The sequence below is a fragment of the Microtus pennsylvanicus genome, chromosome 11, assembly GCF_037038515.1.
Source record: "Microtus pennsylvanicus isolate mMicPen1 chromosome 11, mMicPen1.hap1, whole genome shotgun sequence".
Classification (NCBI taxonomy): Eukaryota; Metazoa; Chordata; class Mammalia; order Rodentia; family Cricetidae; genus Microtus; species Microtus pennsylvanicus.
The window spans coordinates 35486537-35502767 of NC_134589.1; the positions used below are offsets into that span (position 1 = coordinate 35486537).

Genomic DNA, 16231 nt, shown 5'->3' on the forward strand with positions numbered 1-16231 from the left:
GTCTTCAAGTGTTAGAAATCATGGACGTATCAGGAATTGAACCCTGGCCCATCCTGTTGGCTTGTTTTATGTTTAAAGTTCAAGGCAACTAGGTCCTATTTATTTTTTTATATAATCCAAAAGCAACAAAGTTGAGCAATTGTATTTTTATCCTAGAATAGCTAGCCTACTTGAATAGTTGAAGCAGACATAATATGGACCATAAAATCTAAAATATTTGCCATCTGGCCTGTAACAGGAAAAAAAAGCCAGATTCTGGAGATTGGGTATAATTTTAATAATCAGTGTAGCTTAAACATCCCCATTCTCAAATATTTTATGCTATGTGCTTTTTAAAAAGTATCAGAGTGATTTCAAGGCTGTTACAGTGGCAATCAGGAAACCCAGGATCCAGTTCCGGTCCTATATGCTGACCAGTTTTATAATTTGAGGAATAACATAATGGTAGCTTTGCAACCCTCAGTGTTCTTGAGAGGGTTAGGCTTTTTCTTGGTCACTAATGAGTGGATTTTTGAGGCAAAGTTCTCTTTTTTCTTTCCCCCTACAGGGCTGGATCCAGCCTTGCACATGCTGGCCAGCGTTCTACACTGCAGGGCTCCCCAGGCCTGTTCCCTCTCCACTTCATTTCCACTTCCTGTTTACCCTTCCTCCTCTTGGGCAGCATTGTAGTCTTCATAGCGTTTATATTTTGGTCATTTGCAAATAGGATTTTAACTCAGGCCAGGAACTACTGGAGTACCACTGTTTCTTTAGAGTTGACATTCTCTCCTCGAAATTCCAAGATGAAAGTTCAGTGTTGCTGTGGGTAGCTGCTATTAAATACTGACTTTAACTGCTGTTAAAGTATTTCTAATTAAACAACAGCATTTTAACACAACAGTTAATATTACCTAGGAGCACAGAGTTAAGACTGATTTAAGTTTTGTGTTCCTAGGTGATCCAATACTAAGAAAAGAGTCTGTTCAAACAGTGAAAACAGAGAAAAATGTCATTTCCAGATCCTCAAGCCCAACTTTCGGGAAGCAAGCAGAGCCAATCAGCTGGCCTGTCTTTAATTCTCTGAGACGGCACTTCACTAGTAAAGGAAAGAATTGCACGTCTGCACGTGTGTCATCAGAGAGCCATGCCTCTGGTTCTTCCACCTTCAAACCAGAAGAAACAGAAGATAAAACTGCTTTACCACCCACGGATAAATATGTGTCCTCCAGCGAAACAGCAAACGCATCATTAGCACCTTGCTCTCAGTCAGAAGTCATGACTCCGTCAATGAAGGTTGGCGCTACTCCAGCCAAGAACCATTCCAAACAGCCGCTCTGCTCAGAGAAAGCCCTACATCCAGATAGTGAATTGCCTCCAGTAAGTGAAGAGCCCAGGCGTTCCGGCTCAAGTAAAGCTATGGAAACAGAAGCAGAAGACGACTTTCTGTGTTACACACCTGAACTTTTTGATCCTGTTGATAGTGATGAAGAAAAGACTGAAGTAGATGAAACCGATAGATCCAGTAATAATTCAGCAGAAGACCTTTTTGAAACTGTAACTGGCTGCAGCCAGAAATGAAAGTCAAAGGTTGCAGAGACACAAACTTGAGTGGAGTCATTCCGGTGGAAGGAACAGAGCCTTCCTCGTGTACGCGAGTTAGAGCTGGGAAAGCTCACGTGAGACGTGAGGACCTATAAGCAGCGGAGGGAGGAGCTCCCTGACGTTAGGTAATGCTGTCAGGGTTTTGTTGAGCCTCCCTGTGTAAATAATCATTTGTACTTTGGGTAAATGTTATAATTTTAATTTTTTACATATATTTCCGTTTTAATTCATTAGCAGATTTGTCTATTTTATGCTCAGAAATACAAGTTTTATCCTGGAGTTTTAGTAGGTAATCCATACAAAGTACTTTCCTCTAATATTTAGTTTCCTGAGGCACTTCCAGGTTCACACAGTTACTCATATTTTATAGCTCACTTAATGTGGCTTCATACTAATATACAAAGATTAAGCTCAGTTAAATCTAGACACACTTCATCTATATGTTACCGTATATTTTAATTCAAATTCGCAGAAGATGTTTCTAGAAAGCATAGTTTATCTTCAAAAGCTTGCTGTTTCATTAGCCTCCTTAGGTTGGGCATAGCATATGCAGCTGCTTTCCCAGCGCATGGAAGACTGAGGCTCTGGGCCTGTTTCAAAGTCTAAAGAAAAAAAAATGTTTAGAACTAGTTTATTAGAATGAAAAAGGAAAGAGTATACATATTTCCTTGAAATTGGGGCATTTTTGTTTGCTAAAACTAAAATATCAGGAACAAAATTATATGCAGTTATAGGATGTCATTTGAAATATTCCAAGTATCAATTGTAAATTTTTAGCTCCCCTGACATCATAGAGAGTGATGTGCCTCAATCTCCGGCCTACACTCACACATGCACAGACCACAGCGTGTACACGTACACATGTACACGTACATGATAATAATACACTGATCCTAGCAGTGCCAGGGATGTGGTACATTCTGGTATAAAGTTTTAATTCTGTAACTATTAAATTTAATAAATAAGCAAATGTTACATATATATGAGTGTATATATGTGCACGTGTACTCATATATAAGACAGTCTCTGAAATAGGCTCCCTTAAAGAGCAGGAATCTACTGTGAATTTTGGGGGTGTGCAAGTTTCAGGAAGTGGAACTGTATATGATCAGTATTTATACAGTCCAAAATTACATCCACTGACTTTTCCCCTAAAGAATGGACATTTAGACTTCTTAGGATGCTTTGATGAGAGTCTGGTGTATGTGTAGCTGGAAGTCAAGCCCAGGGCCTTGCATGCTAAGGGGCATTCTAGCATGGAGCTGAATCCAGCCTGAACTGAAACTTTATAAGGCGTTAACTTCTCTGCATGGTTTATTATCAAGTCAAAAATTCCCAGTAGTTATATTTTATGTTCTTTTGAGTAAGTGCATTGTCACATATGCATGTATTTGCTCTCATTTTGATAGCGTTTAGATCTGATTCATGAAATTTAAATCGACAGCTTACCAAGGCAGGAATTTATCTGTGAATTTAGAAAGTGATTTCTGCATTGTTTTGGAAAAAACTTTCTCCTATTGTGGATCTTAAATCATAGATGAGTAGTCAGGTCTGAGAGACTGCGTGGAGGAGGATGGAAACACGGCCTCTGCTCCTAGCTGGGCCTCAGACTTGATACTCGCATGGCGTTATTACCCTGCCGTTCATGGAATTCATTTCATTGATAAAATACGGACATTAGGACTATAAAGGCTTGCAAATCCTTTAAGCAATTTAAAGAAATATCTGTTGGTATTTTATTCTGAGTCCATTTTTGTTCCAAAATGCTTAAAATAAAGCATACAGTTGTATAGAAAAGTTCAGCTGTCTTATCTGCACTCTGGGAACATACGGATGGGTGTGGTGACTTTGAACGCTGAGTATTTATTTTAACTGGTGCAGTTTGAGCATTTTTGATACCTGTAGAGAGTTGCCCTTCTTTTCCTGTTTTTGTTGTTTGGTTGGGTGTTTTGTTTTTGGTTTTGAGACAAGATTTCGCGTATTCCATTCCGGCCTTGAACTCCCAGATCTCCTCTTTCGTCTTCCAGGCTCTGGGTGGAGTGTACGGTGTCACACCCGGCTTGAAATCACCTTTAGAGGAATCATTAAACTACACGAAAAACATCAAACAAATCATTTTGCAGTTAGGTACCAACTTAACCACCAATACATGAATTTTTCCCAAAATCTAACACTCTGCATATTACTAAGTAGTTTTCAGAAATGTTCCCCAAGCTCTCAGTATTTCACAAATATTTACAATTTTTTATACAAGGATAGCTTTGTAGTAGATCAGAGGGTCTCCTCGGGTCAGCATTCAGAACAAGATGATCGTCCTGAAAGTAAGCTACTGGCCCTTTGAGAGTAGGAGATAGACCATCTTGCTAGTGATAACAAGAGATGCTTTTAGAGTTAAAATTGGAACACGGAAGGACGTGGAAGGAGTACCTGACCCAGAGCAGTTAGTGAGGTCGCTGTGCCTCTGCTGTACCCCTGCTTCCGCGATGCCTTCCCTCACTATGGACAAACAAATGGCAATAGTAACTGTTACAGACTCAAAGAAAAATGCTTTGGCTGGTGTATTTTTCCAACTCTTTGAAATACATAGCAGAAATTATCAAGTAATTTGTCTTAAATGTTTAATACACAAGAAGTAATTATTTAGCATTACGTTTATGGTCAAAAGTATATACAGCACATAGGCCGTACGCCAGCTCTACCAGCTGGAGACTGGCCATTCATAAAGGAAGGTATACGTAGAGGGTAGACAGCTGAATGGTAGCTGGAGCACGTAAAGCTTCCTCAAATTGTGGACGGAACTAAGGAGCACCTTAACTATATCCCTACTGTGCATTTTATTATATGGTTTTGAAACCGGACACTGTTTCTGTTTCCATAAAGCTTTACTTTTATTCTTGTGATCTTTCTACTCAATAGACTAATTATTTAAAAGGAGCCATTTCTACATTTTTCTAAAATAGGACTTAGCCTTGTTTTCTGCTTAAAATAAAATACAAAGTATTTAATCCTTTAGAAGTGCTTATAAGCGCCGGGCGTTGGTGGCGCACGCCTTTAATCCCAGCACTTGGGAGGCAGAGGCAGGCGGATCTCTGTGAGTTCGAGGCCAGCCTGGTCTACAAGAGCTAGTTCCAGGACAGGAACCAAAAGCTACAGAGAAACCCTGTCTTGAAAAAATCCAAAAAAAAAAAAAAAGAAGTGCTTATAAGCATCCGTGCAAAGTGCCTGCCGTGACATCACCTGAAGGACTAGCTGGCACAGCCATCAGCAGCTAGTGGTGTATTGTTTGTATATTGGATTGCCACACAATGCCCACCTCTCTTTAATCTTTCTCAGTGAGTTTGATTTTTTTATGAATTTTTGGTAGTCTTGTCTGTCTGCAAGGGTAAAGGCAATAATTCTTTTGTAAGGAAGTATTTTTAATGAGAAATTTCATAATTTAAAAAATATAAGGCTATATCAGACAATGCACGCATAAGGAAACTAAATCCTTCTTGTGAAGTATCTATCCTATAAGACAAAAAGAACACCACAGGACAGGGTTATCTGGAACAAAAATGACCAACGCTATGATCCTCTGGACTTAAATGATTTTCATGGCTTTGTTTTTTGTTTTTTTGGTTTTTTTTTTTTTTGAGACAGGGTTTCTCTGTAGCTTTGGAACCTGTCCTGGAACTCCCTTTGTAGACCAGGCTGGCCTCGAACTCACAGAGATCCGCCTGCCTCTGCCTCCCGAGTGCTGGGATTACAGGCGTGCGCCACCACCGCCCAGCCTTCATGGCTTTTTTTATAACAGGTGTTTAGTAAGGTTTCATTTGATGGGACCATTAGTGGCTAGGCTTCCTGTATCTCACTTAGGAGCTTATAATGTCCCTGGGATCTAAGCCACTGGATCACCTTTTTACCTTTAGTAACTCAGTGCTCTGGGACTGATCCAAAATAACCCATCTTATACCAAATCCCATTCTAATAAGCAAGTTTCATTGCATTAGAAAGGAAAAGAAATGAATCTTTGAAAACCTAATAGTAAATACTGACTAAAGGAGTCTTTTTAACAATTAATAATTTTTTAGCACATTTAATCATTTATTGAGACAAAATATCACTAAATTTTTGGGTTGGTCTTCCTGCCTAAGCCTCCCAAGAACTAAGATCACAGATATGCACCATTTTTAGAGCTGGTGTGTATTTCAGTGGTAGATTTCATGCTGAGTATGTGTGAAGCCCTGGATTCTATCCCCAGCACCCCAAAACATAGTAAGAGTTATGCACACACACACACAAAGAGAATGCATATGTATACAAGCATGCATACATACATGGGTGCTAGAACCAGACACTGAGCCATCTCTCCAGCCCAATATTTTATTGATTATTGTTCTCAGTGGTTTTGTTTTCTCTCATGTTGTATTTGCTGACGTCTACAGTTTTGTAGGTTTAGACACGAGCAGCAGGCTGGCTTTAATTTGATGGCTAGCTGAGACTGGCCTTGAACTCCTGAGCTTCCTCACAGCCTGGGTGGAGCGGTCGCACGAGTTTCTTGCCTCTCATTTTTGCTTACTTAGTTGACCGACTTCTGGACTCTTAACTTTTCTTTTCCAAATGCTTATCCCAAATTTAATTCTCCCACTTTCTCCAGTCATAATTTTCAACCTTTATCACTTTCATGTGGGCCAGAATTTTCTGTACAATAAGGAATGTGCCTTTATCAACTTTGTCTTTAAAAGGTGTTGTGTTTCTGCACTTTTGTTTGAGATAAGCAGCAGTAGGCTGACGCAGTTGGATTCTAAACTACGCATTGGATTTCAGCTAATTGATTGGCCTTGATATTGGCCTTTTTGTAAAAACCTTGCATTCCTATTACTGCCCTGCAACAAAATTAAATTTTCTGTTTACCTCCAAGGAAAATATTTATTATATATTATATTTTGCATATTGAAAATATTTTATGATATGAATTAATTATTTCATTTAAAAATATTTATTTATTTATTTAGTATGTATACAATATTCTGTCTGTGTGTATGCCTGCAGGCCAGAAGAGGGCACCATACAGATGGTTGTGAGCCACCATGTGGTTGCTGGGAATTGAACTCAGGACCTCTGGAAGAGCAGGCAATGCTCTTAACCTAAGCCACCTCTCCAGCCCCCCTTAATTATTTCATTTTATGATACACAATTGTCCTGCGCATTGTGACTCTTTCCCTGAAGAGCCTTTCCATTCGACTGCCTTTTCTTTATCCATCCACTCCTCCATCACACATACTCTGAGGGTCTGCTTTGCATCCAAAACTGTGCTATCCCCAGAATACCAAAGACACGTAAGAAAGGGTCATCTCCGTAAGAAAGGGTTGTCTCTGCCAGGAATTCACATCCCGGTTCACATAGAGTAGACATGGTGAAAGCTGTGTTGAGAACAAGGCTCTAAACTGTTTTGCTGAGTGTGGGCACATATAGGATATATGTACTAAGATCATACTCAGTCTGTAAACAGTTTCTTTAACATAGGAAACATCTTAACAGGTTCTCTCTTTTTATTAGTTACATATTTATTTTATGTGTGTGCGTGCCACATCGGGAGTGCAGCAGTTCAAGGAGAACTCTCGGGAGTAGGCTCTAGGCCTCACAGTGTGCGTCCTGGGATCAAACTAAGGGTGTCAGGCTTAGCAGACGCCTCTACCTACTGACCCATCTCACCAGCCCTTAGCATATTTCCTGTCATTTTTAAATCTGATAGAGTGCTTACAGTCTTGCAATGTATTCTCGAAGCCAATACAAGGTACACTGCTTTCCCTGATCCTGTCTTCAGGTCTTGTAGCCCCTCTGCACGGAGAAGAGCGATCGAAATCGCCTCCCTGTAGAAACGCTGAGAGCTTGAGCTTTCCCAGCATTGGCTTCGCAGAGTCAGCAACACAGGTGATATTTATTGTATTGAATTTGAGGTAACCAGGGTTCAGGGAGACTTAATGCTTAGACCACAGTCATATCCATGGCAATACACCACATGGTTTTTAATGTCGTTTACCTCATAGTGACTTTCTCAAGACACTGTTAGGCTAAAGTACAACTGCAGATCACCAAAACGTGGATGAGTTGCCATACTAATAGTGAAGACACCACACCCTTGTGGTGGCAGATAGCCATAATTTATTATGACAAGCATTGCATTTCTTTTCTTTTCTTTTTTGGTTTTTCGAGACAGGGTTTCTCTGTAGCTTTTGATCCTGTCGTGGAGCTAGCTCTTGTAGACTAGGCTGGCCTCGAACTCACAGAGATCCCCCTGCCTCTGCCTCCCGAGTGCTGGGATTAAAGGCGTGCGCCACCACTGCCCAGCTGCATTTCATATTGTTAATAATAAATTTTAATTATAATTTGCTTGTTTTACTGTTATAGTATAGAGTTTTCTTCTGATTAATTAACATACATGTACAAACATACCCTACCAGGTCACCATGAGGAACGAAGGTGCCTGCTTATACTACTCAGGAGCCTGTGGCCAAAACCAAACAAAACAGAACAAAGGCACTTGAACCCTGGCATTCCAGGTCAGCCTGTCTTACAACAAGCAAGAAACCTACATGCAGTTAGCACTAGTTTTAAAGAAAGCATGGTTGTTTCTGTGATCTTATTTAACATTAATTTCAGAAATATTTTAAAAGCTTTGTCTGAGAGTTGGGGCTGATACAAATTCCAAGTGTTCCTGAATGCTAAACTCTATTTTACAAAATCCTTTGTCACAGTGAGTACAGAGCAGAAGAAAATGTGTGTTACCTGCCATGGTGTTGCTCGAACCCCTAAAAGTGGTATTGGTGGCTTCTCGGCTTTTCCTGAGGAGTGAAGGTAAATTAGGGATTAAATTGCTTATGGTTTTCTAAAGTCTGTAAGTCACCAAATTACTTTAGTGGGGAATTCTAAACAGAAAAGCAAGATTGACATGATTTTTAAGAATGATTTCCACTGGACTGGAGAGCTGGATTTTGAGCACTGGTTGCTCTTCCAGAAGACCCTGGTTCAATTCCCAGCACCCACATGGCAGCTGACAACCATGTGTTACTCCAGTTGCAGGGGATCCAACATTGTCTGGCCTTTGTGGGTACTAGGCATACACATGATACACAGACACAGTGCTGGAAAAACACCTATAATGTAAAACTAAATCTTTAAAAAAGAAAAAAGGTTTCACTGTCTTAAGAATTTCAAATTGCCAGGTGGTGGTGGTGCACGCCTTTAATCCCAGCACTTGGGAGGCAGAGGCAGGTGGATCTCTGTGAGTTCAAGGCCAACCTGGTCTACCAGAGCTAGTTCCAGGACAGGCACCAAAGCTACAGAGAAAACTTGTTAAAAAAAAAATTCAAATTAAAAACCAAGACAGAACCTCAAACTCAGTTTATACAAAACAAAGAAATGTACAAGCACCTAAATCATGTTGGGATAGACGAGCATCCATCCATCTGTTTCTGATAATGGCTGCAAAGAACCATGCTCCAAAGGCATGCAAATTCACTCCCGAGTTAGCAGGCTCAACCTGGGTGGAGGATGAGCAGTAACTCACCAAGGCAGCTCACAGAAGAGGGAGGGAATTTTAGCAGCTGTTCTGAAGAAACAGTGGCCCGGGCTTATATACAAATGACCTCATCCCCTTTGTGTAGACGGCTCTGCCTGCTGCCCCTCTGGAGTTCCCCAGCTGATGTCTAGAATGCTCCCCATGTTCCTTTCTATCCTGCTCATACCTGTTGCTGGGGTTGGCTAGAAGTAACTAAACGATGCATTGTGATTCTCCCCAGGCCCTGTGTGTGCCCTGAAATCGAACGCTACATTCCATGCATTTCTAGTAGCTATTATGCCCCAGCTTTCAAAACTCAAGTGGATCCATTTAAATTTCTGCCTGTTTAAAACAAACGTAACAAGTTCTATGATAATATCTACCATTCGACACGTTATATGAAAGACTCAGCTAAAACATTTAGTTTTCCCTGCTGCCTTCCTCCCAAAAGTGACCCATTCACGACAAATTTCACTGTTTACTTTGGTTACAAATGCCCGTAGAAACATATGGTCGGATCATATGGTTCTAATAATTTTCCCTTAGTACTTTGCAGCTTTGCCCAATTTCAATATTTTTTCTGGAATTGGAAATTCTTTCTTGTGGTAATGTACTCATTTATCAAAAAATGGATATGTGGTTGTGAGGAATTTCTGGTTTATTGCAATATGGAAGATTGTAAGAAGCTTTTCTGAGAACTCCAACTTTACCCAGTTTCATAGTTACATTATTACACAAATCTATCTCGTGTTCTGAGCACCCTCGAGTTTAAAGGGAAGGCCATATCGTTACTTTCCCCTGAGTCTCCAGTGTCTCCTTCAATTCTGAACTTCCACTCCTCAGTACATGGGTGACCTCCAACCGTAAAGATAGTTCCGTCTTAGAGACACGGAGGGGCTGGGAGGCTTCCTCTGGGTCTCTGGTCTCTTCCCTGCCGAGAGCACTGTCGTTCTGCATCCCATCCACTGCTACACATAGATGTGCACCCAGGGACCACTCAGCATCTGCAGTTCTCACATCCCCATAAAAACTCGTAACTAGGGCCAGAGAGGCGCCTCGGGTTGAAAGCACTTACAGCTCTTCCCGAAAACCTAAATTTGGTTCCCAGTGTTTCACAACTGCCTATAAATCTACCTCTGGGGAAGCCGGGCTTTGTGGAATGCGCAGAGGCAGGAGGATCTCTCTGAGTTCAAGGCCAGCCTGGTCTGCTTAGTGAATTCCAGGAGAGCCAGAGCTATATAGTGGCACACTGTTGGGGAAGGGGAAGCACCTACCTCCAGGGGTTCAAAACCAGGCCTCTTCAGGCACCTGCACTCATGCACACATCTCTACACAGACACAGACATCTACACACAAATATTATCATTCTTTTTAGAGATAACAATTTAGTAGGGCATGCCTTTAACTCTAGCGCTCTTGAGACTAAAGTAGGAGGGTCACAGGTTGAAGACTAGTTTGGGTTACAAGGCAAGTCTCTGTCAAAAAACAAAGATTGTAATTACACAACTAAAAAGAGGTGGCTCTGATGGGGTAAGGAGGTGGCTGAGATAGCTCAGCGGATAAAATGCTGGGTTTGCAAGCATGAGGACTTGAGTTTGTTTTCCAGAGCCCAGGTAGACAGTGTGTGTGCTTGCTGTAATCTCAGGACTGTGAGACAGAGGCAGGCAGAGCTCTGAGGTGTATTGGCAAGCTAGTCTACCCGACTTGGCAAGTTCAGGAGTATGAGAGCGCCTATCTCCAAAATACAAAAAAAACAAAGTAGAAGCACCCGAGGAACACCCGAGGCTGACCTCTGGCTTCCACGCCCATACCCATCCAGGTGTGAGTGTACCCCTGCACGCAATGCAAGGACACATAGAGAAGGTGGTCGTTGTGCACTTGACACCCGAGTCATTCGGTTGACTGTTCAACTGAAGAATATGCAGAAGCTTCTTGATCCTTGTTGCTATTGGGCAAGTCCTGCAGAGGAACTGATACTCCCACAGATGTATGCCCAGGAGGATGCTTCAGCAGAATTGCTTAGCTCTTTCTATGTTCTGAGGAAATAGTTGTATTTTTAAAGTTTCTTTTAAAATAACCTTATCCTAGATTACGTATTTTCAGAATCTGGTATTTCTATTACAGCCTCTATCAGGGGGAAAGATTGCCTTCTCATTTTAATATGATAAAGTTCTGATTAAAAACGGATGTATCTGTCTCTGTGTGTGCAATTGTTCCTGTGTATGAATACTGGCTTTGTCCATGTCCTGGTGGGTGTGGAGGTCAGGACAACCTCGGCTGTCAGTCCTCACCATCCACTTTGCTTGAGACAGGGTCTTTTTGTTGTTTGCTGGTGCACAAGCCAGGCTAGCGAGGGGCCCATGAACTTTGGGGGAAATCGCATGCCTCTGCCTCCTGTCTCAGTACAGAAGCACTGGAATCACAGATGTGCACCGCCGCACCCAGCTGTCCGTGGGACCCAGGGATTCAAACTCCCATCCTCACACTCGCACAGCAAGTACTTTGCCCACTGAGCTATCTTTCCAGCCCCTAAAATAAAGATTGGAAGGTTCCATTTTGTATTTCATCAACATGCACGCATTTTCTTATTTTTGAATTGATCATTTTTAAAAATATTTATTTATTTATTTATTATGTATACAATATTCTATCTGTGTGTATCCCTGCAGGCCAGAAGAGGGTACCAGACCTCATTACAGATGGTTGTGAGCCACCATGTGTTTGCCGGGAATTGAACTCAGGACCTTTGGAAGAGCAGGCAGTGCTCTTAACCTCTGAGCCATCTCTCCAGCCCCCTCAAATTGATCATTTTAAGGGAGTTTTATTTGAAAATAAAGATTTCTTTTTTCTTGAAAACAACAACAACAACAAATAACCCTAATCCTACGTCAAAGGGGCCTGAGCATGACTTCCAGCTTTGTACATTTTAAACCCTGACCAACAGTTTGTGACTTTGTACATTTTAAACCCTGACCAACAGTTTGTGACTTTGTACATTTTAAACCCTGACCAACAGTTTGTGACTTTGTACATTTTAAACCCTGACCAACAGTTTGTGACTTTGTACATTTTAAACCCTGACCAACAGTTTGTGACTTTGTACATTTTAAACCCTGACCAACAGTTTGTGACTTTGGTGTCCTGAAACAGTTTCCTCATCCATAAAGTGAGACCACATACTTCATAGAGTGATGTGAGGATCAAATTCATACAACAGGCATTTTTAAGACCCTGTCTCTATTCTTTTGTGCCCTGTTAAACTACAGATTCCTACAGCTCTTCACCAAAATACATTAAGCTACTGATTTTCAAAAACAAAAACCATTTTACAGTCTTACCATCCTGTCCACTTTCTGTTGGACAGTTATGAGAGAAACTGAGCTGTTGAATCTAGGATGAAAAGTTGTTAAAAATATTTTGTAGGTATAGAGACAGGTTTATCTTTCAGTGGCGTCTGAAATAGCTAGCTACTCACAGGGTAGAAATTCCATCAACCAGCTTATATTCCTGTATCCTGTATCTTTCACTGAGGCTGAAATAACTGATCCTATGCACTGCTCACTCAAAGGGTGAGTTTACACATGTCTGTTCTCATATGGAATTGTTTGTATATAGCTATTTTCTATAATGACAAGATCTGAAACTATCTCTGCTGCAGCTTGTCATGGCCCATTTCTCTTATGGGCACAAAGGAGTATAGAGGATAACATAGCAATAAAGAGCTAGATTTTTAGTAAATTTGTCACTAAACCAGAACTTTCAAAGCCAAAACTAGAACACCATGTCATGAGGCAACATAAACATCTGGATGTATGCCCCCTCCCCCACTGTAGTGCAGTCACACTTTAAAAGCTTGCATTGGTAATTTAGACATCTCTTTATGGATGCATTTTAATCTGCTCATTAAAGCCTAATCAGGCTTGAATTCACATGAAAGACAAAGACGTGACCCCAAGATTAGCCTGGTAAAATAAGAATCAGATTTTCAGCTCAATATATACATTCAGACTCAAAGTGATAATAGTAAACTATTTGGTTATGAGTACACATCAGTAATATTTTCTATGGATAAGAATGGGTATATTCTTAGAGTATTGTTAATAATGTCACCAAATTCAGTTAATATTTTTTCATTTTAAAAACTATGTGTATGGTTATTTTGCCTACATGCATTTTATGCGTCATCAGTGTGCCTGGTTCCCTCAGGAGGCCAGCAGAGGGCGTCAGATCCCCTGGAACTATAGTGACGGCTGGTTGTGAGCTGCCACGTAAGTGTTGGTATTCAAATCTGCACCCTCTGCAGGAGCAGCCAATACTCTTAACCTCTGAGCCAACTGTCTAGCCATCATCACCCCTGTTAAAATTTAAATACTTTTTAGTGTGTAATAATGTGTGAAGAGGGGCTGGAGAGATGGCTCAGTGGTTAAGAGCACTGGCTGTTCTTCCAGAGGACCTGAGTTCAATTTCTAGCAACCACATGGTGGCTAACAACCATTTGTAATGAGATCTGGTGCCCTCTTCTGGCCTGGAGGCAGAGAACACTGTATACAATATAAAAAATATGTGTGTCGACTAAGAATGTAAACAGCCCAGTAGGACTGGTTGGATAAACTCCTGCCTTTATTCTTTAGTTGACTCAAGACTTTGGGGGAGGCTGCTAACTTTTGGCTTTACTTTTGTGCAAATTATGGAAATGGTGCCCGTGCAGAAGGGTTATGAGAATTCCAGTTCATTCATAAAAACCACCGAGAGCAGCGCAGGAGAGGTGCAGGCGCTCTGTGGTTACCAGCGACCGTGATGGTAGTGATACGTCGTTATCACCAGTACTGCCTGGTAGCTCTAGGAATGTGCAGCCCTCTGTCCAGCGCTACTCTAATTAAAGTTTAGCACAGTTTACTGTTTCGACGTTTAAATTGTCTCCTGGTAATTTGACTATGAACGACTTAAAGTATAATACTCCTATTTTAACATCGGGAGTGACCGCCATAGTCCCCAAGCAGAGAGAAAGCTCTACCTCTGGGACTTGTTATAAGGTGAGTTTCAGCACACATGTGGAGGAAATGCTGTTTATAAGTGCGCAGCTGAGTGCTCGCAGGAAGAGCACAGCTAAGTACCCGTCCTTTGTGGGTTGATGAGTTAGACGTTGCAATTAATACTCCTCTGTGGGAAAAAGTAGAGTTTGTCTTTCTTCCCGGGAAGGGGAAATTGGCAGTGTGGGATGCTTAAATGTTCTCACAGGGCTGTGGGTTTTATGCTCTGAAATTTACCCTTCCCCATTGGAAACGCAATAAAGATGTCATAATCAGGTCTCGTTCCATTGTCTTGTGTGGTATGAAGTTTGGGTAAGAGAGTAAACGTAACCTTTTCTAGGTGAAAACTAGTGAGGACTGCTTTCCAGTGCGGCTTTCTCTTATTCCACTTTCCGCTCACTATTTCCTGCTTCGCTACGGTTTTCACGACCAGTGAGCACAGCCTGGATCTCCTTTGTGATAGGCCTTATTCTCACGGTTCCTGAAGCTCACTGTGAGGCTGTAATAAAACCTTGGTGGGTTTGATTCTTCAGAGGTCTCTCCCTGCTTTTGGATGCTGCCATACTCCCTGTGTTCTAACGAGGTCATGCATGTTCTAAATAAGCATGCGTGTGTCTTCCCTGTGTTCTATGAGGTCATTCATTGATGTAAGTGGGTCTTCTTTCTATGTGTTGCTTTCATGGGTTAATTAATAAAGAAACTGCTCAGCCTGATAGGTCAGAACATTGGTGGGTGGAATAGACAGAACAGAATGCTGGGAAGAAGGGAAGGGAGTCAGACGCCATGATTCTCCGACCTGAGATGGACGCAGGTTAGGGTCTTTCCTGGTAAGCCACCACCTTGTGGTGCTACACAGATTAATAAATATGGGTTAAAGCTAGATGTGAGAATTAGCCAATAAGAGGCTGAAACTAATGGGCCAGGGCGTGTTTAAATGAATACAATTTGTGTGTTGTTATTTTGGGTGGAAAGCTAGCCGTGCGGGGAGCCGGGCAGGACCGCCTGTAGCTCCTTCTACAATGCATGTTCTGAAATGACCGTGCACACGCCTTCCCTGTGTTCTACGAGGTCATGCATGTTCTGAAATGACTGTGCACACGCCTTCCCTGTGTTCTACGAGGTCATGCATGTTCTGAAATGACCGTGCACACGCCTTCCCTGTGTTCTACGAGGTCATGCATGTTCTGAAATGACCGTGCACACGCCTTCCCTGTGTTCTAACGAGGTCATGCATGTTCTGAAATGACCGTGCACACGCCTTCCCTGTGTTCTAACGAGGTCATGCATGTTCTGAAATGACCGTGCACACGCCTTCCCTGTGTTCTAACGAGGTCATGCATGTTCTGAAATGACCATGCACACGCTTTCCCTGTGTTCTACGAGGTCATGCATGTTCTGAAATGATTGTGCACACGCCTTCCCTGTGTTCTAACGAGGTCATGCTCTGATACGATTATACAAGTGTCTGGTGTCTCCGTCCATATCTCAGTTTCCTCTTATAAAGACATCAGATTAGATCAATGACCCCATTTTAAGTCATTAATTCTAAAGACCTGTGTCTGATTAGCCCCACATTCTGAGGCATTGCACATTAGGGCCCCACACAGGGATTTTGTGAGGATGATCCAATTCAATTTTAATTGATATCATTTCTATTCTTCCTAAAGAATTCCTTGCCAGGTCAGTGTCCTGGTGACAAATCCCATCAATTTTTATTTATCTGAGGAAGTTTTTATTTTTCCTTTACTTGCATAATGATTTAGCTGGATATAGAATTCTAAGTTGTGAGTTTTTCGTCGAGCATTTTAGATCTGTCCTCTTAATTGTTTGATTTCTGAGGAGACATTCCCATCCCCTTCAAGCAGTTGTTCTCAGGATTTCCCCACCGTGTTCGCTTTCTGCAATCTACATACATTATGTCTTAACTGTCGAGCTTTTGCTGTTGCTCTGACCCATGTTCTCCTCACTCCCTGCATCTGTCACTCAGCTTGGGACGGTCTCAGCCGTCACTGCCTCAAACGTCCCTTCCATTTCTCTTTCCCTCTACTGTCTCATGTTCTCCGTGCACCCAGCTTATGGC

General features: G+C 41.7%; 1 protein-coding gene across 1 annotated transcript in view; it reads left to right on the forward strand.

Moving 5' to 3' along the window:
- Brip1 (BRCA1 interacting DNA helicase 1) overlaps positions 1-4029 on the forward strand; it is a 124562-nt gene extending 120533 nt beyond the window's left edge. The window contains 2 exon segments of the mRNA XM_075991226.1: positions 935-1537; positions 1540-4029. Of these exon segments, the coding sequence (XP_075847341.1) occupies positions 935-1537; positions 1540-1676 (740 nt within the window). The 3' untranslated portion in view covers positions 1677-4029.
- The last annotated feature ends 12202 nt before the right edge of the window (positions 4030-16231 follow it).